Genomic DNA, 26,780 nt, shown 5'->3' on the forward strand with positions numbered 1-26,780 from the left:
GTTTAAGTAGGTTCAAGTAACGTTTGCGCACGGCTTCTAGACCGTGTTACTGGCCCTGATTGGCCAGCTGATAACCAAGATGTGTCTATAACGTTATGTTCTTTTCTTTGGATGCCCTTCCCTATCCCTCCCCTATTGGTCTTTGGAGGCGTTAGTAACCTTGCATCCCCTTCTCTTCCGATAATACCAACGCCTGCCGTATTGGGGGGAAGATTCAATCTGATGTTTTCTTGTGTCTTGTGATGGGGATAGGGTTCCACTAACTGTGGGTTAATATCCCTTCCCAATTGTATACCTCTCTCCTCCTTTGTCGTGTCAACAGCTCTTATCTGAGTATGGTATGCCTCAGCAATCATGTCTTTATTCCTCACCCCAGTCCTCCTTACATCCGTTCCCTCCCATTGTTTGGCACTCAAACCGCTTTCATTACTCCTCCCCTTACTGATCGAGCGGGTTGTCATTCTATGCTTTCTCTCCCCTCTCCATGTGGGACGCTCCTCCTCGTTGCTATGGGCAACCGCACACTCCGAGATTTTAACAAGTCTATTAGGTGTTCCGGCTCCACTGGTATCGCTTCCTCCCTCCTGGGGGGGTATGAGCCTCACATGGGGTTGTTGGGCGGTGCGTAGATCATCCATATCGGGCGCCCCCTCCCTTTCTTTTTCCGTGCGTGGGGAATCCGTAGCCTCTATTGCAGCGTCCACATGTTGGGGTGGGAGACTCTGTTGCTGCACGGTCCGGCGCCGGTCACCTGGCAAGGGGGTGTTGATGGTATAGTTATTTACGTCAGTCTGCAGGCGTTCCCGGCGGTGGGGGGATGCGGCTTCTTGTCCATAACGCCGCAAGTGTTGGTATGATCGCTTGCGATGTAATGAGTGGTAATTTGAGTCTCATTTCTGCAGCGCTTGTTGCGCTGGATGCAAGTCAATGCGACGATTAATTGAGCTGTCATTTGAGAACCAGGCCTCTTTCAGTAGCCGGCTTCCCTTCGTGGCATCACTAGCTACGATACAGGTATTAGCAAAGTCAAATCGGTGGCCCTCTTGCGCCATATGCATCCAAAGTTGTGAATGCTGCTCGCCCTGTTTTATAGCCAATTGGTGTTCATGGAGACGAGTCTTCAGGCGTTTGGCTGTTTCCCCCACATAGTTGCCTTGGCAATTCCTGCAATTGATCTTATAGACAACAGATGATTTCTCCATAGGAGGTAGGGGGTCTCATATTTTCCGGCATATAAGACGACTTTCTAACCATGCAAATCTTCTCCAAAGTCGGGGGTCATCTTATACGCCAAGTCGTCTTATACGCCAGAAAATACGGTATATATGACATTATTATTTAATTCTACTGTTGAAAAGAAAAAAATAACACTACCACTAACAATTGTATTTATTTTCTAAATGGCAAAACAAGTGATTGTTCAGGAAATAAATGGTCTACATTATTTCTTGCATGAGTAATATAGAATACTTCCATGAATTCAAGTACTTCAATAAGTAAGGAAAAGGATATATACAAAGTTTTAATTTTAAGGTGAATGGAAAAAAAAAAACCTCAATCCTGCATTTAACAATTGATCAAACAACAATTTACTTAAGAACCGAGGTGGCGCAGCAGTTAGAGTGCAGTACTGCAGGCCACTTTAGCTGACTGTGTTCAGCAGGTCAGCGGTTCAAATCTCACCGGCTCAAGGTTGACTCAGCCTTCCATCCTTCCGGGGTAGGTAAAATGAGGACCCAGATTGTTGGGGGCAATGTAAATATATATATACATTGCTTACTGGTGTACACCGCTTAGAGAGTGCTTGCACTTAAAGCAGTATATAACTCTCATAAATAAATAAATAAATAAATAAATAAACTGCTGTCAAATATAAGCCCAGTTAAATCATTTTTCAGTGATCTTGATTTATTCCCTTGTGAGTTCACTAAACAATGTATCTATTTAACTCTATAAGATTTACCAGCCTGCAATTTTAATATGTTTTCTATAGCACCTATACCAGGCAATATCAATATAGGAAGATGTTGAAGGTAGATCATTAATGACAATGGCAAAAGCATCATATGTGGGAGAAGGCAATAATCAAGGTGGTCCTCAATTTACAACAGTTCATTTAGTGACTATTCAAAGTTACAACATCACAGAAAAAAGTGACTTATGACTGTTTTTCACAGCATCCCCATGGACCTGTGATCAAAATTCAGAAGCTTGGCGACTGACTCATATTTATGACGATTGCAGTGTCCTAGGATCATGTGATCATCTTTTGCAACTTTCTGACGAGCAAAGTCAATGGGGAATCCAGATTCATTTAACAACTGTGTTACTAATTTAACAAGTGCAATGATTCACTTAACAACTGTGCCAAGAAAGGTCGTGAAAGACACACTTAACAAATGTCTCACTTAGCGACAGAAATTTTGGGCTCAATTGTGGGCGTAAATCAAAGACTACCTGTACTCCCATAGTTTACCAATAAAAATACATGGATTGAAAAGATAACATGATTGATGATACAGTTCCAGATGATGGGTCCCTCAGATTGGATGGCACTCAGCATGCTACTGAGGAACAGCTGAGATTGTTTCATAGTACTGTTTTTAACCCAACAAGATTAAAGACTTCGGGACACATGGCTGCTGATGTTTACTAGTTTAGAAGTCAGGCCACAAAAAGAACAGTATGACTTTGATAATCAGGAAGGATATAGCAAAGGCAGTACTTGGGCCACGAATAATACCAATTAAACATTGTGGGCATCTCATAAATGCAATGATTACCCAAATTTATGGTCCAAACACTGATAATGAAGAGGAGCAGGTTGATGAGTTTTATGGTCAAGTTCAATCAAAAATCAACAGAACATGCAAACAAAATATTGTGGTTTGAAACTGTAATTAGAAATAATGAGAAAAACTTGGTTGGTCTGGGAAACAAAAGTAGCAGGAAAACGACTTATAAATCTCTGCAAATCCAATGATTCTTATTTACTGCATAATCATCACACAACTAAAAACAATGCTTGCATAAATGGATATCACCAAACAGAAATCAAACTTACTATATTATTGCTAGAGTTTCAGTCTGATAGACAAGTAGCCCTTGAATTACATCTATTTGCTTAAAGACAGTCCAGAATTACAACAGTCTCAGAAAGGGTGTTTTATAGGGCTCATAAGGCACTTTTAGCTATCACAAAACATTGCAATCCCCCACACACGTGATTGTAATCTGTGTGCTTGACAACCTGTCTGCATTTATGACCAGTTGCCAAGTGCTCTGTAATCATGTGATAGCCATTTATAATCTTTTCTGCCAGTTTTCCCAGAAAGTCAATGGGGAAGCCAGCAGGGAAGGTTGCAAGTTGCTACCACTTACTGAGAGAACTCCCTCATGTCTCTAGGACTGGGCTAAAATCCTTTGGCAAGGTGCAGAAATTGAGTTAAAATCATGAAAATTTCATCTTTGTTTCTCCATCTTGCCAAAGGAGCTCCCTTCCATGCATGGACAGGAATGGAGCAATCCAAGCAGAGAATGGAGAATTAGCATGTTAATATTTGTTTATTTGTGTCAGCAGCTTCATAATTAAAATGAGGTATGCAACATAAAATTTAAAATAAAAAATACAAGATTAAAATATGTAAAAGTTAAACAAATCTTGCCCAGAAATTAGCGACATCAATTGTGTTCTGTTGTGCTGCCATGAAGTCCTCAAATGTACACTGATCAGGACCCAAAGGTCAGGTATACATGTGTCACCACAATCACAAATGGCAGAAACCACCAGATAGACCCATTTGTTCAAAGTGTCTCTGGATCTTGCACAATCTATTCAACAATTTCCATACTTCCAAGTTTTCGCCAGACCCAGGTGCCTGCTGGCTCCTGTGTTGGTTCCATCCAGTGTTGTTTCTTTGTAACTTTGTAACTTTCTATAGGTCCTCTCTACTTTTACATTTTTCAAAGTCTTCCATCAACGTAAGGAAGCTTTTCCTGGATTTTTGCTGGTTGTAGGCCATAGAATATAAACACAAATATCCAAGCTCAATTCATCATGTTTTGGCCATATGCAAAGAGCTAGCTCCCTGGAGAAGTTCAAAATGCTGGAAATGGAAAGAAGAAAGAGAAGAGCCTTGCCATCTGCCTATGGTTTTCTTCTACCACATTCTTCCCTTGCATGCACTGCATGTTTGAGGTCTTCCCACAATTTTTCAATAAGGCCATTACAAAACCTTTCTTTTCTGTGAATGCAATATGGTTGATTGGAAAAAATGTTTTGGATCCTTGTCTTGTTGAAATATCAAACCTCTTTTCTTCACTGGCTAAGAATATTCGCTTCTATGACTGTGGTTCTTAAACTGGGGGTAATTACGCCCAAGGGGGTAATTTGAGCATGTCCTGAGGGTAATAGAGCAATTTGTAATTACTTGTTTGAATTAAGGATGCCCCAAAACATTTACATAAAATAACAGAAGCTTTTTTTTTTTGTGGGTGAGATAATTATATTATTCAAAACTGAGAAAAAGGGTAATTTGGTCAAACAGTTTAAGAACAGCTGTTCTAGGATATGTTGATATTTATTCAAATCTACTTTTCATCCTTCCCACCCACACAATATTTCCTGTGCCACACAACCCCCAGAACCTAATTAGAGGCCACTCCTAGGTTTAGCAATCAGTCAGATATTCTTTTCTTCAAATGGCTTTTTTCTCTTTAATGTATCTTCTGTAATTCTTTTTCTTTCTTTCTTTCTTTCTTTCTTTCTTTCTTTCTTTCTTTCTTTCTTTTCTTTCTTTCTCTTTCTTTTTCTTTCTCTCTCTCTCTCTCTTTTAACTATAGTTATATGCTAGTCTTAATATTCCAACTTTGAATGACTCCAACATTTTACTATGCTATCAAGGAATAATGTGTAATTCCATTAAGTAGAAAGTACAAGAAGGAACAATGTAATATTTGTCCTCCAGGCTACAAAAGTCGGGTTGCTTCATCAGGCCAAAACACTTTTATTTAAAATAATTCAAGCTTATCAAACTGTTCTTTTTCATTCTTTAGATGATGACTTTTGTGTGAGATTGGAGAAAAAGTTTTCTTCTGACAATTCTCTGATGCTTGTTGTCTAAGCAATATTATATAGGCAGTTCCCCAGTTGCAACCACAACTGGAATTGAAATTTTCATCTTAAGCTGTGGCCACAAATTAAGTTAGACCCAATTTTACAACAATTTTTATAGTGGTCATTAAGCAAATCATGTCATTAAACAATTTCAATTTCCCCAAAGGACATCTTGGCAAAAAAAGGTTGCAGATCAGGATCACAAATCAGTGGTTGTTGGCCAAGAACTGCTTATACTGTGTATTATGGACACCTGCTTCATTGTTGACAGAGGTTTTCAAGAAATCATGAACAATGATGTGAGAGTTCTCTTTTTTAGATCAGACTAGGGTAGGGCTAATTCTGGTAGAAATCTTTTATGGTATTTAAACTAATCTCCCACAGTCTATTAAAATACTTAAGTTGAAAAGAGCTTGGATATTTCAGTAAGTCAGTGATCAAAAATATAGCTCCAATCAACTATAAAGATCCAATCTAGGTTGGTCACCGGGACCAGAGATTTTGTCTTCCTACCTTTCGGACTCATGGTGGAGCCCATCCTCGGGGAATGTCTCTCTAGCAGAGTATGTGATGTTCTGTAGTGTATTTATAGTGCCTTTTGTAAGTGGCTTTTTAGATGTTGATTGGGGTGTGTTGATGGCTGGCTTTTAAGTCATTGTAACTTACAATGCATAATTATGCATTGTAAAGATTGCTTGGAGGTGGGAGATACTTCCAATGTAATCTATCAAATCCCCTGCATGGATTGCCCCTGTGACTATGTAGTTCAGATGGGGAGGAAGCTAACCACCACATTGCAAGAACACAAGCAAGTGGTCAGACGAGAAGACCCAAACTCATTGGTAGCTTCACACTGCATTGAACAAGGACACACATTCAGTTTTGCAGCTACTAAGATTGTTGGATGAGCAGGCACAAAAACAGCCAGGGAAGTGAGCGAAGCCTGAGAAACAGGCTCCTCGTCAGTCAACAGGAGTGCTGATTTACCACCAGCCTATCAAGTACTTAAAAGGTAAGGGCTGAGCAGCATAAGCAAATGACAGCTAATGATTTAAAAGCCAGCATCTACACACCCCATTTAACAACTAAAGTCACAACAGGCACTATAAATACTACACACAGAACAGCGCACACTCTACTGGAGAGAAGTTCCCTGAGGATGGGCTCCAGCATGAGTATGAAAGCTCAGAAGAGAAAACCTCTCATCCCAGTGACCGATTCAGATTGGATCCTGCAACATTATCCTGGGACACATATATTTGTCTTCATTCACAACTATAAAGAACATAAAAAAAAAGCAAGAAGGGCTTTGGAATGGCTTTAACAGTACCCTGACCTGGGACGGTCTAAAGATGCAGTACATGCAGAGAACAATTTCAGAGTCAGAAATATTAGCAGACTTGAGGTAGTATTTGGAAGCTGTTATTCTGCTGAAGAAGGCATTATAAAGGAGAGAATGAAATGGTATCCAAATTTCTGCTTCTGCCATATTCATTGTATTTTTAATCTGCATATAAATAGTAAGTATGCAAATGTGCACAAAAATTACATCTTTACTTTTGTGTCATATAGACATTGTGCCCATTTCTGTTTTCTTAAGGATTCGTTGGAACATAATATTTTACCAGGCTTTCCTAAAGGGATTATAGTGTAAGAAATAATAATAAAGCAAAACTAGTGAGAGAACATCTACAAAGTATTTTTCTCAATGAATAGCTTCAATGAACTTTTGGGCATGTAGAATTAAAAGGAAATCATGCTGAGGAATATAGTTTTTGGGTTTCTGGGCCGGAAACTCTTTTTAGAAACTGAATTCTGGTCGCCCTTCCTTTGAGAATAATTGTCAACCTTATGTAGCCCATTTCCTTAGTCACTCTAATCAGTCTATAGGCCAGGGGTAGGCAACCCAAAACACTTAAAGAGCCACTTGGACCCGTTTCCCACCAAAAACAAAACAGTGGGAGCTGCAAAACCATTTTGATATCTAAAATGAAGATAACACTGCATATATCCTTTTTTACCTTTATTATAGGTGTGTGTGTGTTTGTGTGTGTGTGTGTGTGTGTATGTATATGTATGTATGTATGTTTTCTGAGGTTTTCGCGGGTGTTTGTATGTAGGCCTTTGGTTGTTCGGGTTTTCTCCCGCGTAAAATTGGAAGTGTCTTGGCGATGTTTCGACGAAGTCCCATTCGTCATCTTCAGGCTGTGTTTTCAGCTTCGTGCTCCTCGAAGCACGAAGCTGAAAACACCAGCCTGAAGATGACGAATGGGACTTCGTTGAAACGTCGCCAAGACACTTCCAATTTTACGCGGGAGAAAACCCGAACAACCAAAGGCCTACGTATGTATGTATATATATATATATATATATATATATATATATATATATATATATATACATACACACACACACACACACACACACACACACGTAAAAAAAGGATATATGCAGTGTTATCTTCATTTTAGATGTCAAAAGGGTCTCTCTCTCTCTCCCTCTCTATTTGCCCTTGGTCTGCCACTCCTCTTCCCCCGTTCTCTTTCTTTCTCTCTCTCTCTTTCCTCTCTCTCTCTCTCCCTCTCTCTCTTTCTCTCTCTCTCTTTCTCCCCCCCCTCCTATCTGCTGCTCACCTGACAAGCTTCAGGCTGTTGTCCAACAAGATCAGGGGTAGGCAACCTCGTCTCTTTTATGACTCATGGACTTCAACTCCCAGAATTCCTGAGTCAGCCTAGCTGGGCTAGCTAGCTCTCTCCTGCCCTTCCTGCTTCCTGCAGAGACGCAGCGAAGGGAGGAGTTCCGCCCAGTAAGCTTTTCAGCTCCTCGGAGAACACTGTGAGTGCACTCTCTTTTACACACACACACACAGACACACACACACACACAGAGAGAGAGAGAGAGAGAGAGAGAGAGAGAGAGAAAAGCAGGGAAGCGCAATTCCTCTCTCTGTCTCTGTCTCTCTCTGCAAAGGCAGAGGAGGCTGGGAGCCGCAGGGGAAGGCTCAAAGAGCCGCATGCGGCTCCGGAGCCGCAGGTTGCCGACCTGTGCTATAGGCCAATGTTTCAGTTTTACTTGTAGTAAACTTTTTCCAAGAGGGACAGGGATGATGAGTCCTTGAATAAACTTTGACACAGAGTTAAGCCCTAAGCTGAAGTCACTGACTGACCAAGGGAGACTGAAAGGTTGAGGAACAATTGCTGGTTTGGGTCACATGACCCTGTGAAAAATTATGACATGCTTTTTACTTTAAGAAGGTTGCTTGTGAAAACCGCAACTCTTCATAGCTGACACATGCTGACTTTAAAATTTCCAGCTCTTTCTCAGAAAATACAAAAAAAAAAAAAAGTTATAAGGCTTTCATTCTTTTCTTTCTTTGAAACAAGTAGTCAGACTGCTTGAGCCTCTATTGTGAAACAGTCAACCTTTAACTTTAAAGAAAACACAGGGGATTTCTCAAGTTTTATTCCTGACGCACAAAGAAACAGGTTCACTTCTGTTGTGGTTATTTTCTCTCCTTTTTTTCACAATGGGGATCAGAGGTTTACCTGTCATGAAGAATAAATCCTTCCCAGCTGGCTCTTTCTCAATTCTTATCAGCAGACTGTTAAACTTGTATTGCTGTATCAGCATTTATAAGCACTAAAGCTGAGGGTTTTTTTCAGGAACTAAGAAAACAAATGCAATAAAACTAAGCGACTAAAACAAATGCTAGTCATTACAGTAGTACAGTTGGAACATATGTATAGTTTCCTTAAAATACAGATATATTTTTATGTCCAACAACAAATAGCAGCCTTTGTAGATGTAATGCCAAAAGGACATCAGTTTTAATTCACATTAATTTATGCTTTGTAACCATAACTTCATTAAGAACAGAACCAAAAGTCCCCTATATCATCTTAAAAAATTAGATATTCATTGTTCAAATATTATATTTCATTTATGTGATAAGGAGAATTTTGTTTGCTAGAATACAAAATTCATTTTGGATTCAGAGCATATATAATCATACTATGATGTTAATTATGACAACATGAAAGAAAATAGAAGCTTCCAGAGGCATTAGCCTCTTCCCTCTTCTTTTTTCAAAAAACCTTTACCTTAAAAACAGTCTTTGATGCCAGACAGCCTATGGATATAGACAGCCTATGGGTATGTAGCAAAATCTTAATTTCAAAATAATGACTTAGGGAAGAATTCCCAGGCTATTTTGAAAAATATGGCATGAAAATCTAGTGGTTACATAGTTTCCGTTCTGGAAAATGGATGAGAGATTAATGCTTTTATTCACAAGATGGCATCTTTCTGATTGTTTGGATCTAACTGTACAACCCACTACGGCAAGTGGTCAAAGATGAGAACTGTAGTTCAAAACAGTTTAGAGAGCAAAAGATTATGGAAGTTCATTAATGAATACATATTTTGAATCAGGGCATGAAACCATTGCTCTCTCCAATAATTCACTGTTGTAAACTAGAGATGCACGATCTTTTTCAAGATAACAATATACAAGACCTGGGATTTGGTTTAAAGTAAACATGCTGCAATATTTGAAAAGGTCTTTCCTGATGATTATTTGGCTAAATTGACACAATATACTGAAATTATGCAAATACTCAGTATAATGTCCAGTATGTATGATAAGCTAAGGAAAACATGGAGTCAATTTGTATGGGATATGGTACACTATAGTAGGCAAGAATTTGCAAACCAAAGAGATAAAAGACCTGAGTCCTAATCATTTTTCAGTTGGATGACCTTAGTTATTTGTCCATAATGTGAGAATTTCCATCAGAGCAGTGCTGAGGCCAAAACAAGATTACAGGCACTGGCCAGCCAGTTATGCACAAATCAGTCATGCTGATTTAGAAGAGACTGAATGATGCTCTTAACACTTTCCTTTACTGAAGTCAACAAGACCTTAAAAGTACTTATCTTTGGAGTGTATCCAAAGATGGTAAAATGCTTTCCCTGTTTAGACAGATCTTTAGTGGTGATAATAGCAGTGGATGAAGAGCAGGGCACTGGAAGTTTAAAAAGCCAGCATTGCAAGCTTGGTTCAGCTTAGGGCAGAAAGTGACCAGTCAATGCAGGTTTCTCTCTTAATGCAGGACTGCAGTGCGCAGGCAATCCCTATAAATTAGAGATACTGCTTTTTTCCTGGACTTTGAACAGCAAGGCCCAAATCCCTTGGCTATGTGGTAGTCAGGGACAGAGGTAATGCGAAAGGGGAACAAGGAATGTAAAGCTGCTGGCGAGGGGCTTTAGGCATACCAGCTGCCAAAGGTAGCCCTTTGCTGATATGTGGAGGCCACCACTGAGTGAGTGAGTGAGTGAGAGAGAAACCGAAAGAGAGACTTGGTGTCATTTCACCCGTGGCTCCCACGTAGCCCTAAAATCTCGTAAAGTCGTCTTCCAAATAGTCTTATCTCCCACGAGTGCCTTGCAGACAGTAGCGCTACTATGAGCGCTCGGCCATGGCTGTAGACGGATTAGCCCTGAGAAAAAGAAACGGTTTTTTTTTATCTCGGGCATTAAAGCGGTATGAAGAAGCGGCGCGAACAAGCTTCAATGCGCTCTTGAACGCGGCCAAGTCTCGCACCAAGCGCTAAAGCCGAAGGCCTTCGACGTTAACACGAGGCCCGATGCTGAAATCAAGCGCAACGGCCTGGGCCAGTTCTAGTTATATCAGATCTCCCGGGTCCCGAGGCGCAAGGGCTTCCCGCGGCTTTCGCTCAGCTCCGCACAGGTGGTAGCCGTAGCTGGAGCTCTCCGCTCGTCTTGCAGAGCAGCGCCAGCGTTAAAGCCGCCCTGGAAGGGAAGGGAAAGGGAGGAGGCGCAGTGGAACAAGTCCCCAACTCCTTGCCGAGTTTTCTCTTTCTCTCTTCCCCCTCCCCCTTTACAGCTGCACACACGCAACCCCCCCCTTTTTTTCGCCAAAACTCTCGGCGACGCCTGTTCAAAGGCTGAAAGCGCCACGGCGTTGTTCTCCTCCCCTCTCAGTAGAAAGCACGAAACAATAAGGAGGAGGGTGGGGGGGGGACGAAGAGCGAATTGATGTTTTAATTAAGATTCTCAGGGCGGGAAAAATAAGAGGTTTCTCTGCAAGGAAGGAAGGAAATCGGGAGGGTTGGAGGAACGGAGGCGCTTCCCTTGGAGCTGTTAGCCTCAGAGCTGAGTTTCAGCTTTGCCGCTGCCTCTGCTACGCACAGAGAAGTTGAGCAAACAGGAAATGTGGTGGCTTGCACACACGGCAGCCGCTGCTCTGATTCATTGAGGCTTGAAGCTTGCCCGAAGGAGAGGAGGAGGAGGAGGAAGGTGTTGGCTGCTTGGCTGCCTCCAGCCCCAGGGAGGAAAGCGGCTGGCCGGCTGCGTGTCGCCTAAAGTCTCTCGTTTGCCAGAAGGCACAGTCCCAGCTAGCCAGAGTGACACGATTCTTGCCCGCCTTGCGCGCTCCAAGAGTGGAGGGACGGCGCTCCTCAGGAGAACCGGTCGCGCTTCAGTCCCCGCCCGACTCCCCTCTGAGCAGCGCCGCCGAGTGCGCCCGCCCGCCCGCCGAGTCTAGTTGCTGGAGTCGATAAGAAAAGACTGGAGCGACTTTTGTTTTTTCCTCATTCTCGCCGGAGACCGGAGCCCGCCTTTTCTCCTTCTTGCTCGGGCATAGCAATATGAAGGAGCAGAACTCATGTGTGGGCACTGGGCATCCCCCCATGGCTGGGTATGGCAGGATGGACCCGTTGGAGCTTGCTGTTAGCCCCGTGAAACGCTTGCGAACTGAGTACTCCTTTCCCTATCTCTTCGCAGAGGAGGCCTACCAAAAACTGGCCAGCGAGACCCTGGAGGAGCTGGACTGGTGCCTGGACCAGCTGGAAACCTTGCAGACCAGGCACTCCGTCAGTGAAATGGCCTCGAATAAGGTAGGACCCCCGTGTTTCCATCTATCGACCCCTTCCCATCCCGCCTCTTCAGTTTTCCTGTGCCTTGCTTTGTTTTCCCCGCCAAACCTGACGGCTCAGGAGGAAAATATACACACCTCGGGTTTGGGAGAAGCAGGCAGTTTTTGCGTAACAAGGTTTCTAGGCTTAAAATTGGGTGTGCAACAGGATAGCGCTCTGATATCTTGATCTGTCATCTAAGATAAGTCCATCAGGTCTGGATAAAAAAAAACTCCTTCAGTCTGCCTTCCTGACAGCAATTATTGTCCACTTCTGCAGCTTCCCTGTAAAGGATACATAAAATTGGGCTGAAACTGGTTTCTTACCTCCTGGTAATGTTTGTGGATATCATCCCATTTTATGCATAGTTGCTTGGAAGCAAATTCAATTGAAACTCTATAAAGAATTGATCCTAGATAAGAACATATAAAAATGCAAAACTTTGCAACAATCATAACTGTATTAAACATCAGGTTATGACACTAGTTATGGATGGATTAGAGGGCAAACTTGAAAAGCAGTACAGATTTTGAGACTGTCATTTTGTCCACTACAGTTTGTTCTGCAAAGTAAGAGAGAAGGACGATCAGTTTGGATGGGTATTCAAAATAAATTATATTAAAATATAAAGTTTCTTGTGCAAGTTGTGCAAAAATTCTTTTCTGTGTGCTGCCAATTTAAAAACAAAAAGAACAAATGATGCTTATGGTTTTGCAACTTTTATTTATTCAAAGGCCATACATTTGTGTTGTAAATGTCAGTGTAACTTAGTAAGTATAGGGGAGATGATTATGCCTTTTGTAAATCCCTTGAAACAGAATAAAGCAAGAAAGGCCATGTGTCCACTGGAGGCACATTAATATACATTAAACATACATGGGCTTTAGATAAATGACAGATGAAATAAGTTGTTTTTATAGATTTTGCCCTTGGAAAGGCAACAGTAAATGTGCTGATTTGGAAGGAAAGAAGTTCCGTTGATTTCTCTAGAGCTTAAGTTTGGGTGATTTGTAAACCATTGTTTTTAACTTAAGATGTTAAACCAAAACCATCAATTTACAACTTATCATGATGTTGAACCACCCCAGAGAGACTTTTCTCTTCATGTCCACTCAGTACACACAGTGCTAAAAAATTCCCACTTGCCACCTCTGTTCAGATGGCAACTTTCTATTATATTAAAGTACTTTAACGTTTCAAGAGGTAGTGGATGTCTCCTTTTTTGCATTATTTTGCATTTATTTTATTACTGTATGCCTGTTTGTCAGATCATATCTAATTAGAGGCGGGAGCGCTACACTTTAATACTAAGAACATACTGTAATATAGTCATAATAATTTCTCTCTGTACTTTTGGGCATTTAACTACTGGATTCTGTTAAGTATAGTTGTACCTAATTCTTGCATGACAAAACTTTCAGGATGCTTTGATTCTGCAATTATTTAGTTCAATTGTATGATAGCGAACTTCGATTTTTCAGACAACATACATCTATCACTGAGTCATAGCACTTTGGTTAATGTTTCTCTCCAACACATCTGTTTCTGAAAAGCATTTTTTTGCATTTATTACTTTACATTATTAGGGGAATATTTAAAATATAGCCATTTGCTTAAAAACAAAATTTATGAAGTGGTCTTGAATATCACTAATGTTGGCAGCTGAAAAATGGTTATTTGCAAGTAAAAATGCAGTACGAAACCTCATGTTAAATAGCACAACATTTTGTGTATGCACACTCAATGCCAAGGATATGTGAACAACTGGTCTAATTTTAGTCACCTTTGCCTTTAGCCATTAGTAGATGACTGTTTCTCATATTTGTGTTACATCGCTTATAATGTAATGAGCTTAATTAAGTATTTAAGGATAATAAGGGGTTTTTTTTTTTGTCCTATGTGGTAAGATTATTTCCTAAGCTTTTTTCAAGTTAAGAAGTTTTGCTAGCTTTAATTTTTATGAAAATATTCTAGGAACAATAAAAATATCCTAAATATATTATAATAAACTTTTATGGACAGTAGACTACTTTAGCTGGATATTTTGCTTTTCCCTTAGTTGGTGGACAAATTTTATGTACCATAATATAGTGGACCTGGAATTGTGAATGTAAATAGTATTTGAAGCCTCTTTAATGCTGTTACGGAAAAGAAACATTCCATAAAGGATTCACTTTTCCTATTGCTTCCTAAATAGCACCATAGAGCCAAGGTTTTCCATAAGAATACAATGAGCGGAGTTGCCATAGTCACTTTGAAGGTCAGATTGAATGATGCCATCCTTTACATCAGCAGTGAAAATTTATACTGCAGGCACACAATGGTTGGTTTTATTTTATCCATAAAATAAGAATGTCTCTGTTTTAATTTCTTTGTTACTAATTAAATTCTGTGTGCCATCTACACTAGCTATGTAGTCCTATATATATACTAATTTTCAGCTATGTAGTGACTTGTGATTTAAGACTGTAGCCAAAAATGAATTCAGGAAGCCTCTGCGCTAATGCTGGTGACTGCAGGGTTTCTTTGACATTGTATAACCCAAGCAGAGGTTCTTGGGCATAAACACTAATTTTTAAAACTGTTCATCCTGTGAAAAACTGATTTCTGCCATTTTTTTTTAAAAAAAGGATCTCCTTGCTCAAAGGTTTTTGTTTTCTTTGTATACAAAAGAGTGCTGCCACAAAGTTTCTTTCCAAGATATATCAAATAGATAAAGAGGCTTGTTCCAAATAATCCTAAGTAGGCGTTTTGTGTTCCCAGGAACAATGCTGTACATGGTTTATTCACACTGTGTGACATAGTACACTGTCATAAATACATATGTATTCACGCACATGTAAATCAAAAAGTTTCAGATATCTTTTAAGCATCAAAGTAACGAGTTCTCTTGAATTGTCAAACAAAGCCATGCAAATGCAATTAAGTAGCTAACTAGGGTTATTTTGATAAATCTTCTCTACTGAGGAAATTATCCTCTACCCTTAATTCTCAGACTTGGCTGGCGTTTCACAGGTGGAGATTATTTGAGTGTTTGGCTGGCTCTGGGGCAGAAGAGCTTGCATAGGGGAGAGGATTGCTGTAATCTATTGACGTCAGTTTATTAAGTATAAGTTGGGTTTCCTTCTAGCCTTCTAACCTACTTGTAGAGATCATGAAGTAATAAATAGATAGACAATACACCACAATGCTTGTTTCCCTTTAGTTTTAACCCAGCTGAATCTGCCTAGCTGTGCCATAGTGTTGATGTCATGTATTGTGTAGAGACCATCAGTAGTTAGCAATTTGCTTGTGTAATGCCCAGAACAATTTGAAAATCCCAGGAGATGTACTGGTAAAGTAATAATAGTAACATATTATGAGAACAACTGTCATACATATCCATATATTCCTTCCTTTAACTTACAAATACTATAAAACTATAAAAATATTCATACTTAACAGTGAAGAATTGTGCTATGCTTTCAGGGAAGACATTGTATGTACAGATAGTCCTCAACTTATGACCACAATGGAGCCCAAAATTTCTGTTGGTATGTGAGACAGTTAAGTGAATTTTGCCCCATTTTATAACCTTTCTTGCCACAATTTAAGTGAATCTCTGCAGTTGTTAAGTTAGTAACACAGTTGTTTAGTGTGTCTGCCTTCCCCATTGACTTTGCTTGTCAGAAAGTCGCAAAAGGTGATGATATGATTCTGGGACACTGCAACCATCATAAATATGAGTCATTTGGCAAGTGTTTGAATTTTGATCATGTGACAACAGGGATGCTGCAATGGTCATAAGTATGAAAAATGGTCATAAGTCACTTTTTTCAGTGCTGTTGTAAATTTGAACAGTCACTAAACAAACTGTTGTAAGTCAAGGACTACCTGAACTCCTGGAAATAATAAACATTCTATAAAGTTAGAATGCCTTTGACACTACATTTTTTAAGCTTTATTACTGTGCTTGGTATCTCTAATATTCCATAAAAGCAAGATTTAATTAGTGCAGTACACTTATATAAATTAAGCAATAATACTTAAGAGTCTTTTGATAATTTAACTATAAATGAGAAAAATCTTGCAAATTCAAATGTTTATGAGTTTAATGCAGTCCTCAATTTATGACCAATTTAGGATTAGAATTTCTGTCACATGTCATTGTGGTTGCAAGTTGAGTCTAACCCAATTTTATGATCATTTTTACAAGTCCTCAGGCATATCTGCAGCTGTTAAGTAAACCCCATAGTCATAAGCGTGAACCCATTCTTCTGAATGGGCATTTTTTGTTGGAAGTAGGCAAAAAAGGTCACAGATTACAGTCACATTACTGCAGGACATTGCAACTTATCATAAATGCAAGTTGGTTGCCAAATGCCTGAATTGCAATCACGTGACCATGTGGTTGTGCAGTAGTTGTAAGTGCAAGGACCAGAATTATTTCAGCACCATTGTAACTTTGAACAGTTGCTAAAAAAATGGTCATAAGTTAAAAATGACCTCTTCGTTCACATTTGACTTCTTCATAGGAGAACACACCTGTTGTATCACTTTAGTATATTTGTTGTTGTTGTTAGTTGCGAAGTCATGTCCGACCCATCGCAACCCCATGGACAACGTTCCTCCAGGCCTTCCTCTCCTCTACCATCTTCTGGAGTCCATTTAAGCTCACGCCTACTGCTTCAGTGACTTCATCCAGCCATCTCATTCTCTGTCATCCCTTTCTTTCCCAGCATTAGGCTCTTCTCCAGTGAGTTCTTCCTTCTCATTAGGTACTTGAGTTTCAACTTCAGGATCTGGCCTTCTAAAGAGCAGTCAGGGTTGATCTCTTCTAGAACTGACTGGTTTGAATGCCTTGCAGTCCAGGGGACTCACAGGAGTCTTCTCCAGCACCATAGTTCAAAGGCCTCAATTCTTTTGCGCTCAGCCTTTCTTATGGTCCAACTTTCACATCCATACATCGCAACTGGGAAAACCATGGCCTTGACTATATGTACTTTTGTTGGCAGGGTATATTTGTATATTAGTATATACCAATATAGAGATATTTAGTATATCTGTCATTCTCAAGTCAGAAATATCTGTGGGGAATTGGGGGGGGGCAGGTAAATGTCAACTGCCTCAATCCTGTAGACCCTTCTGTCCCATAGTTATCTTTTCTTATCCAAATTATTTAAGTACTAACTATATATACTAGTAAAATCCTCCTTGCCACTGTTCGCTGGCAGTAAGATACTTAACAGGATTTTAGCAGATTCAGATTGCTCATTTCAAGAAGCAATACTCTGTATATCCATAAGTAATACAACAGAGATGGGGAAAATTGTAGAAGAACTAGTAGACACCAACTTGTGATTCAGGCATGTCTTGTCCATATCTGCATGATAAGAATCAGAGCTAGAGGCAATTTATGAAATATTATTTCAGTAAGGATTTTTCCCTCAAAGATTCTAACTACTGCTCTTTCATTGGAATGGAAAGTTAAAGGGATATACATATGCTAGAGCAAGGAAAGGAAAGGAACAAATTCAGCTCACATTCTCCCAATTCCTCTGTACACAAACACATACAGAGAGAGAGAACCGGTCAGGTTGCAAGAATTTGAACTAATTCTTGATTAGATCAAGAATAAGATATTGGTTGAAAGAGGTGCTGAGTTGTCCCAAGATATTTAAGTAGCTCAGTAAAAGACAAAATAACCAATGGTGGGATTCAGTCATTTCGCACCACTTCAGCAGAACCGGTAGCTAATTTTGTTGCCCGTGCCGAGAATGGACTTCCGGAAATGGCATCCATACAGAGAACCAGTTATTTACATATTTGAATCCCACCACCGATAATAACTATTTGTACCCTTGGGTTTTAATCTTGAATAGTGGTATATGTATATATGTTTTAGCATATTGTGCAAAGCATTTGATTATTTCTTATTGAATATGTTGCACAGACTCAGAAACGAAATTAATTCAATAATCACATTAAATATATTATGCAGACTTATCTCCATGGTGAAACTAAATACTGCTAGACTGAAATTGCAAATATATATACAAAATAACATAGTGACCAATTTCCACGGACCAAGTAATGTTTGCATGTGCCATAAATTCAAGCAATTTCACAGATCATTTATTACAATCCTTAAACATTATGATGTATTTTACTATTGTTATAACAGATTAAACTGTTCCAATTAGAAAGGAAATATAATGTCATATATGATTAAAAATAATTTGCTTAATCTGATTTCTTATATAACAAACATTGCATAAAATAAAGTTATGAAAAAATGTATCTATTGATTTAACAAATGTTGGCCCAGTGGCAAAGCAGATTGATGCTCTCTGTTGACCATTTAAAATTAAAAAAGTAATAATGGATCCCATAACATCTGCAGCTGATTATATGACTGTTCTCTTATATAATGTCTAGTAATGCAGTCACTCTTGCTTTGTTGTTTGGTTACATATTAATGGGTTTGGGGGGTTTTGCCATTCTTGGGGGAAAAGCCAACACTGATGAGATATATTTGCCATTTTTTAAAAAAGGTATTTCTGAGTATCCCAAATATGCTTTTCCACAAGGCAAATGGATTTTCTTGTTTTTCTTTGAAGACATTTCGCTTCTCATCCAAGAAGCTTCTTCAGCTCTAACTGGATGGTGGGGAATGGAAAAATATATATACTCCTTGTAGACAGCTGTTCATTTGCTTTCTTTTAGCAAGTCACTAAAACCACCTGGAGGCTTACTTGTGTCTTCAGGGTCACCTGAGTCGTGTAAATGAGTGTGGAGTCTTTTTGGAACTGTTGAAAGGATTGTGTTGTAGATTGGAGATAGATGATGTCGGATCACTCCCCTTTGTTGAGAGAGGGTTGTTCAGTTTTGACATAAATGGCCTCTTTGACCCCTTTTTTAAATCAGTGGTCTAAGCAGTCTGATCCAAAGTCATCTATCTCCAGTCTAAAACAGTTCCAAGAGGACTCCACACCCATTTGCACTACTCAGGTGACCCTGAAGACACAGATAAGCCTCCAGGTAGCTTTAACGACTTGCTAAAACAATGCAAACGAACAGCTGTTTGCAAGGAGTATAAATTTTTCCATTCCTTACCATCCAGTCGGAGCTGAAGAAGCTTCTTGAATGAGAAGTGAAACGTCTTTAAAGAAAAACAAGAAAGTCCAGTTGCCTTATAAAAAAGCAGTTTTGGGATAACTATGACCTGGATGACAGAAACAGACGTATTTCTGAGTAATATAAATTGGATATTGCTGAGCCATATTATTGATTCATTCAGGCCAAGATTAGTAACTCAGATTGGCGTGGTTTTTTTCAAGAATTCACAATTTAAGAATGCATTTTTGTTCCATCTTTGGTCTTAGAATATATTCTTTTCAGCTGATGCTCTTCAGAAACGTGCCTTAGATTCTCAGTTGACATCTGACAGAACTTGAGGAACTTCTAACTGACAGAGCCAGTTACCTTGATTTCTTTTCATCCAGTTATTCAAATATAAAAGTGCTTTTGGGGATTTTGAATAACTTGCTTTTGTTTAATAATTTAATTCTACTTTAATCACAAAAGGTGGGATAGGGAATTCATTTCTTCCAATGAGGCTGGATTATACTTCTAGAACTATTTCTGCCTCTTTTTGTGGCTCATTGTTTTTGGTTCACCGTGTGGGTAAAGTTAATTAAATATGGGTGGAATTTACTTGAATAAATGGAGCATGGTTAGATCCTAGCATGGACATTGCCTTAAGCTCTATAAAGTATCCATAGCTTGAAAGAAGGAATAAAGCAAAGTAGTATAGACAAATGTTTATTCATATGAACACAAAAATTGTATTTAACATGTTAATTAAATAATATATTTGTCCTTCTACACACCTCCTCCCTTTTATGCTTTGGCATGAGATATAAGAATGTTCTACAGTGCAGGAGAAGGAGTGTCTACTTGCTTTAGGTACTGCCGGAGTACACAACAGCCTTTTTCTCAGGTAACCATGGAGATGAGTAGGTGGGATGGCTAGGTATCATTCTCCCCTGTAGGAAGGATTTGTGAAAGCAACGATAGAGTGGTAAAGAAACATGTTATAAACTTTTCCTGTGCAAAAGCTTATTTCATTTTTAGAGTTTAACAACTGAATTGTGATTCTGGTAAACGGAAAGACAGTTGCTGATGTTGAGGATCCATTGCCACAATAGTGCATAGAGCTGATAGGGAGAAGAAAACTAGATAGTAGTAGTGGTAACTTGTGTATCAGAGCCCATTTGATTTGAGCTAGAACTGATTTGTAGGAGTAGGAAATGGGAACATTTGGCTTCCTGGAAATAAAAATGTTCTTAATATCATTCACTTGCAAGGATATTCCAATCATTCCTATAAGTAGTATCACAAGGAAGCTATGCATAAACCTATGAATCAGTCATATATATGGTAAGCCTTTCAGGGATTTTTAGCATCCCAATATGCAGTCATGAATTGTTTTTACAAGATAAAGTCCTCAGATCAAGCTTGATTCCTGATGACTTTCATATAATTTCTTATACATATAATTTTCTTGGCAACATTACAAAAATTACTTGCTGTTGTCTTCTTTCAGATTTTTTAACTTTTCACTATAGCCTAATTTATTATTGGCTTATATATATATATTTATAATCATAAAAGCAAATATGCTTTTCTGCCATTATTCTACTGAGTTTGTGTCCTTTTATCTCATCATTGCTTCCACATCCTCAATCAAAAAGCCACATATCTTTTTTCTATTTAGTCATATACTTGACATAGTAGCACAAAATGCATTTCGTATTTTTTTTTTTTTTTTTTTTTTGTATTGGTGACTAAACTCCTAAACTGAAAAAAATGTTTCTTCTCATTTCTGCTCAGCTTTGCCTGACCAATTAAGCACATACATCTAATGAAGCAAATTCATGGAATATAATATCCCAATAGGGCTATAATCTTAGCCACACTTGGAAGAATTAAAGCCCAAATTATACAGTAGGACTAAATTCTAAGTAAAGAATTTTTGTCTTCATTGCAGTTGGAATTAATAGGGGTTTTGAATGAACAGGGTTTTTAATAATACTTCTGTCTTTAGCTAAAATAGTGTTTTAGTCCATAAATCAAAGTCATGGGACATAATCTACCAAAATTTGTGAAAATTAGGCATTCTGTGTTTGTTTCTAAGCATATTTGAGTACGATAGCATATTCTATGTAGGGAAGTAAGAATTTGGATCCGGTGCATGTATCTAGCCTATAGGATTGGAATTAAAAAGTTACCACGATGCAGGCATGAGGGACAAGGGTGAAATCAAAGGAAACAACTTTTCTGAATATTCACTGTCCATACTTGTTTGCTGTTTTAATGTCACTCATCTATTTTGCCCTTAATCAATCCTAGTGTATAATATTTCATTTTTCCATCCTCATTGTATTTATTGAAAAAAGTATTTCCCCCAAAATAATGTCACTTGTAAAATGGTAAGGTTCTTTCAGATTGGAAGATAGCCAATTACAATGAATAATATTAATGATTCAATTCTTTACTTAAAGTTACTCCTACTAACTATGATAGTAAGAGAATTGATACTTTTGAATTTTGGTGTTAGAGAAGATTTCTGAGGATACCATGGATAGCGAAGAAAACAAACATACAACATACCAATGCAAAGTTCTCAGTTGAGGCACAAATTACCAGATTCAAATTATCATATTTTAGACATATTAGTCAAAGGCCCATCTCTCTTGAGAATTCCATAATTCGGAAAAAGCTGGAAGGACAACAGAGGATGATCAACAACAAGGTGAATAGACTCATTTACACAAACATTAGGAAGCCTGAAGAGTGAAGTCTAGGGATCATCATCACTTAGAATGTCTGTTTGGTTGGTAAGAGATAACACCAATGATTCTTTCAGATTTGCTGAAGATATAGTAATACAGTCATATATTTTCCCGTTTAATCTATTTTGGATAAGAATATTTCAAGGCTGTTTTTCTTTTAAGTTAAATATGGCAATTTATTTCCTAGAGAATGGATGAAGTTGTAGGAAAGCATAGGTTAACAAGCAAAAAAATTGTCTCCTGTCCCTCCCTCTCCATCCCATGAACAAGGCAGAGTTATTGTATCATAAGTCTCTTGCTCTTTTTAAAAATCGCTTTTAAGGAAACACCATATTTTTGAAATTTATTAGAATATAAACCACAAGGTGCTCCTAACTTAATTGGTTCAAATGTAAACTCTGTATCATGCCTTCTAGAAATAACTGATGTAAATTATTCTGCACTTTTCTCAAATATTGTTGCGATTGCTTAGATATACCGGTACTTAACTCTCAGGTTTTGTCTGCACATAGTTTTTTTGCAAATTAATGAGTCAGTATCCCTATTATCCCTACTGCCTATTACAGCTATATCAAACTAGCTTTTTAAAAAGTGTTCCATGATAAATTTGAAGGCAGAGGCCTATTAGACTTTCAGTTGCTACACACAATAAAGCTAGGTTCAATGAAAGTTGCTTCTGGAGGAATAAAGAGACCAGATCTTTTCTACATAACAGCAATAGCCTGGTAGTGGAAAAGGAAGAATATTCTGGTCCAGTCATCCAAGATATATCACTTGAATGGCTGTCATTTATTTTTTGGTCCTACTGAGTGCTAGTACACCAGCCCTGGAATTGCAGCTAACAGTATCTAGAAATAGAGATCAAAGTGCCTGTATATTCTATGGATTTGAATGGGCTCACAATGTAGTCCTATAGGTCTTCATAGAAATAAGTCCAGTTGAGCTCAGTGATATTTAGGATGTGCCTAGATGGAATGGATAACTTTCTAAGTGCTATTGATTAAATATTTTCTGTAGGTGTTCTTTTTTCTTGTCCTTAATGGGTTTTTTTTAATGAACCTGGTTGAAAAATACAGGAGAGTTATTGATAGTAAGCAGTATCTGGGCCTCCCAAAAAATTCCATTCATATTAAATGACTTGCCTGGAAGCAGTCTTACAGTCAAAACAAGGATAGGGTTGTAAATATAAGCACACAATGCAAATTCTTTTTTAAAAAAGTAATAATGAAAATAAAGCAAGGATATCAGGATTCAGATGTCTTATATGTGAAGCTATTTTTTTCTCCTTCTGTCAGTAATTAGGATAAAAGTGGAATCTGCTTCTCTGTGCATCTGCTTATGTCTGGGAGTATTGTTCTATTTTTAAGTTTTTAAGAAGAAACTGGACAGCCATTTGTCCGAAATGGTATATGGTTTCCTGCCTGAGCAGGGGGTTGGACTAGATGACCTCCAAGGTCCCTTCCAACTTTATCATCATCATCATTATATTATTATTATTATTATTATTATCATTCATCGCACAGTCAGCCAGATGTTCAGACTGGATTTGGCATTTTGTCTACCTATCGAGTCCTTACCCAGGACCTGGGATAGGCAGATGTGGATGTTTGATGGTATTACAGATATCGTCGCAGGATGGAAGCAGTTCCTAATAAGGCCGCCTTTTGCAATTGACTAATAGCGAATTTGTCAATGCCAATGGTGTTCAAGTGGTGCTCCAGTTGTTTTGGGATTGCACCCAAGGAGCCTATGACTATTGGTACTACCCTTGCTTGCTTTTGCCACAGTCTTTCTATTTCTATTTGTAGGTCTTTGTATTTTGTTATCTTCTCCAGTTCTTTCTCTTCTATTCTGCTATCTCCAGGCACTGCCACGTCCACTATCCAGACTTTTTTGTCTTTCTTATCGACAATTGTTAAGTCTGGGGTGTTATGTTGCAGGTGCTTGTCTGTTTGAATTCTGAAGTCCCAGAGCAGTTTAATTTTATCATTTTCTATGACTTTCTCTATTTTATGATCCCACCAGTTTTTGCTTACAGGCAAATGATATTTTTTGCAGATCTTCCAATGCACCATTGTTGCTACTTTGTCATGCCGCTGCTTGTAATCAGTCTGTGCAATCTTCTTGCAACAGCTTACCAAGTGGTCCACTGTTTCTTCAGCTTCTTTGCATAGGCGGCACTTACTGTCTGTTGCTGTCTTCTCAATTTTGACTTTGTATGCATTTGTCCTTAAGGCTTGGTCTTGTGCAGCCAGAATTAGTCCCTCGGTCTCTTTCTTCAATTTTCCTGCTCTTAGCCATTGCCAGGTTTTATTATTATCTGCTTTCCCAGCTATTTTTTTCATGTATTGGCCATGTAGTGCTTTGTCTTCCCATGCCTCTATTCTGTTCTTCATTTGGTCTTTCTTGTAGGCCAGTTTGGTCTCTCCAGTAGTTCCTTCCTGATATACTAATTTCAGTGCATCTTCATCATTGTTCTTCAGATATTCTTCCAAAGCCATTTTTTCTTCTTCAACCATCTGATGTACTTGTAGCATTCCACGCCCACCTATTTGCCTTGGTAGATAAAGTCTATCAATGTCACTGCGTGGATGAAGGGCATGATTCATTGTCATTATTTTTCTGGTCTGCCTATCCATTGCTTTTAGTTCTGCTTGAGTCCAGTCCACTATTCCAGCTGTGTACCTAATGACTGGGATTGCCCAGGTGTTGATTGCCTTTATGGTATTTCCTCCATTGAGTTTGGATTTTAAGATCTTCTTCACTCTCTTGATGTATTCACCTCTAATCTTTTTCTTGACTTCAGTGTGCTTGATGTTGTCAGCTTGAAGGATACCCAAGTATTTGTAGTACTCTTCCTCATCCAGACTCTTAATGTTATTTTCGTGGGGCATCTTGATTCCTTCAGTTTTCATTATTTTTCCTTGTTTGATAGTAAGTGTGGCACATTTGTCCAAGCCAAACTCCATTACAATATCTTGGCTATATATACGGACAGTGTTGAGCAGCGATTCTATTTCAGATGATGTTTTTCCATACAGCTTCAGATCATCCATATAAAGGAGGTGGGATAGTCTGGCAGATGTTTTTGATGTTTGATAGCCATGTCCTGAGTTATTCAGTATTGTTGACAGAGGAAACAGTGCAATAACAAATAGTAATGGTGATAATGAATCTCCTTGAAATATTCCTCCCTTGATATTAACCTCTCCCAGCCTCTCACCATTGATCTGCAACTGTGTCTTCCATTATACCATCGATGTTTGCACAAATTTTCTGATGTTTCTACTGACTCCTGTTATTTCTAGGCACTTTATTATCCAATCATGTGGCAGAGAGTCAAATGCCTTTTTGTAGTCAATCCATGCCACATTCAGGTTGGTCTTCCTTCTCTTGCAGTTTTCCAAGATCATTTTGTCTATTAGGAGTTGATCTTTTGTTCCTCTGCTATTGGGGCGGTTTCCTTTCTGCTCAGGTGGAAAGAGATTGTTTTCAACTAGATGCTGTTGCACTGCATCAGCTACCACACCAGTTAGTAATTTGAAAGTTGTTGGTAAGCAGGTAATTGGCCTGTAGTTACCTGGTGTTGCCCCTTTTGCTGGATTTTTCATTATTAGGTAGGTTTTCCCAGTTGTTAGCCACTTTTCAATTTCTCCTCCTTGTAGTATATTGTTGAATTGCTTGGCAATGAGTGGGTGTATAACAGTTAGATGTTTCAACCAAAACCCATGCAGTTCATCTTCACCTGGTGCTGACCAATTTTTGATTTTCTTTGCTCTTTTTTCTACCATTTTTGTTGTTATTACTAGTTCTTTCATTTCAACTTCTGTTTTATTTGCATCCACCTCTTTTAACCAAGCCGCATCCTTGTTGTATTTCTTTGGGTTATCCCATATCTGCTTCCAGAACTGCACTGTTTCTTCCTTGTCAGGTACTGACTGATTCCTTGCAGTTTCTCCATTGATGGATTGGTAGAAACGTTTCTGATTGGATTGAAATTGGAGGTTCTGCCTATAGTTTGCAATTTGAGCTTCATATCTACTGATTTTCCTGGCTATAGCTGTTATTTGTTGCTTTATTATTTCCAGTGCTTCCTTGATCTTCCTTGTTTCTAAGTGGTATTTCTTGATTAGGTATTCTTTGGTCTTCTTGTTCTTCAGCTTCTTTTCTTTCATCTGTTCTAGCTTGCTTGCATGTGATCTTAACTTGCTGATATTATTATTATTATTATTATTATTATTATTATTATTATTATTATTATTATTATTTTCTCTGAAGTGTTTATGTTTACAGCATTCAAATTTCCTTTGGTAGTAGCCTCCAGCATAGTGTAAAGTGTTCTCCTTGTGTAAATCACATTTGTTTGTGAAAGGTGTGTCCAAGTATGAGAAAAAGAGCTGCTTTTCTGAACTGTGCTTTTCTGCTTATTATCAGGGTGCTGACAGATATTGGATATCTGCAAATTAGCAACCTGATCAATGACAACATGGGCAGTAATGTAATAACCTCTGCTCCACAAAGAATTTACATAGTTGGAGTTGTCTGGAAACTGAGAAAACCATTATTAGTGTTATCTTTAAATTTATAGTGACCGGGCCTAAATAGTATGAGCTAAGTCTTGTCTCATTTGAACAAGTGAAGTCATTTGGCAAGGTGGCTTGACTGAGTGGATGTTGCATTAGTTGTTGACTTTGTTGGCAGATAAACACTTCGCCTTGACATAACTTCCTTCTGGTTTATGTTTTCCTTATCCCCTTGGGGTATATTCCCATCAAGTCCACAGGTGAAGCAAAACAGATTCTTGTGCTTCAGACAGAAGAAAAGCAATACATCCCAAAGTTTAAAATCCAATAGCCGCTAAAGAATGAATAATAAATCTGCACTCCGAGCTGC

The 26,780-nt window shown here is 38.6% G+C and overlaps 1 protein-coding gene across 15 annotated transcripts in view; it reads left to right on the forward strand.

The window, feature by feature from the left end:
* PDE4D (phosphodiesterase 4D) overlaps positions 1-26,780 on the forward strand; it is a 693,804-nt gene that overhangs the window by 620,273 nt on the left and 46,751 nt on the right. For 14 of the 15 annotated variants that reach the window (XM_039320056.1, XM_039320050.1, XM_039320117.1 and 11 more), the window contains one exon: positions 11,921-12,033. The exons of the other annotated variant lie outside the window; for it this stretch is intronic. In XM_039320056.1, coding sequence (XP_039175990.1) covers positions 11,921-12,033 — 113 coding nt within the window. The remainder of the gene's footprint in view (positions 1-11,920; positions 12,034-26,780) is intronic. 15 annotated transcript variants of the gene reach the window in all.

The sequence above is a fragment of the Crotalus tigris genome, unplaced genomic scaffold (genome assembly GCF_016545835.1).
Source record: "Crotalus tigris isolate CLP2741 ecotype Arizona unplaced genomic scaffold, ASM1654583v1 scf7180000017604.1628558, whole genome shotgun sequence".
In the NCBI taxonomy this organism is placed as follows: Eukaryota; Metazoa; Chordata; class Lepidosauria; order Squamata; family Viperidae; genus Crotalus; species Crotalus tigris.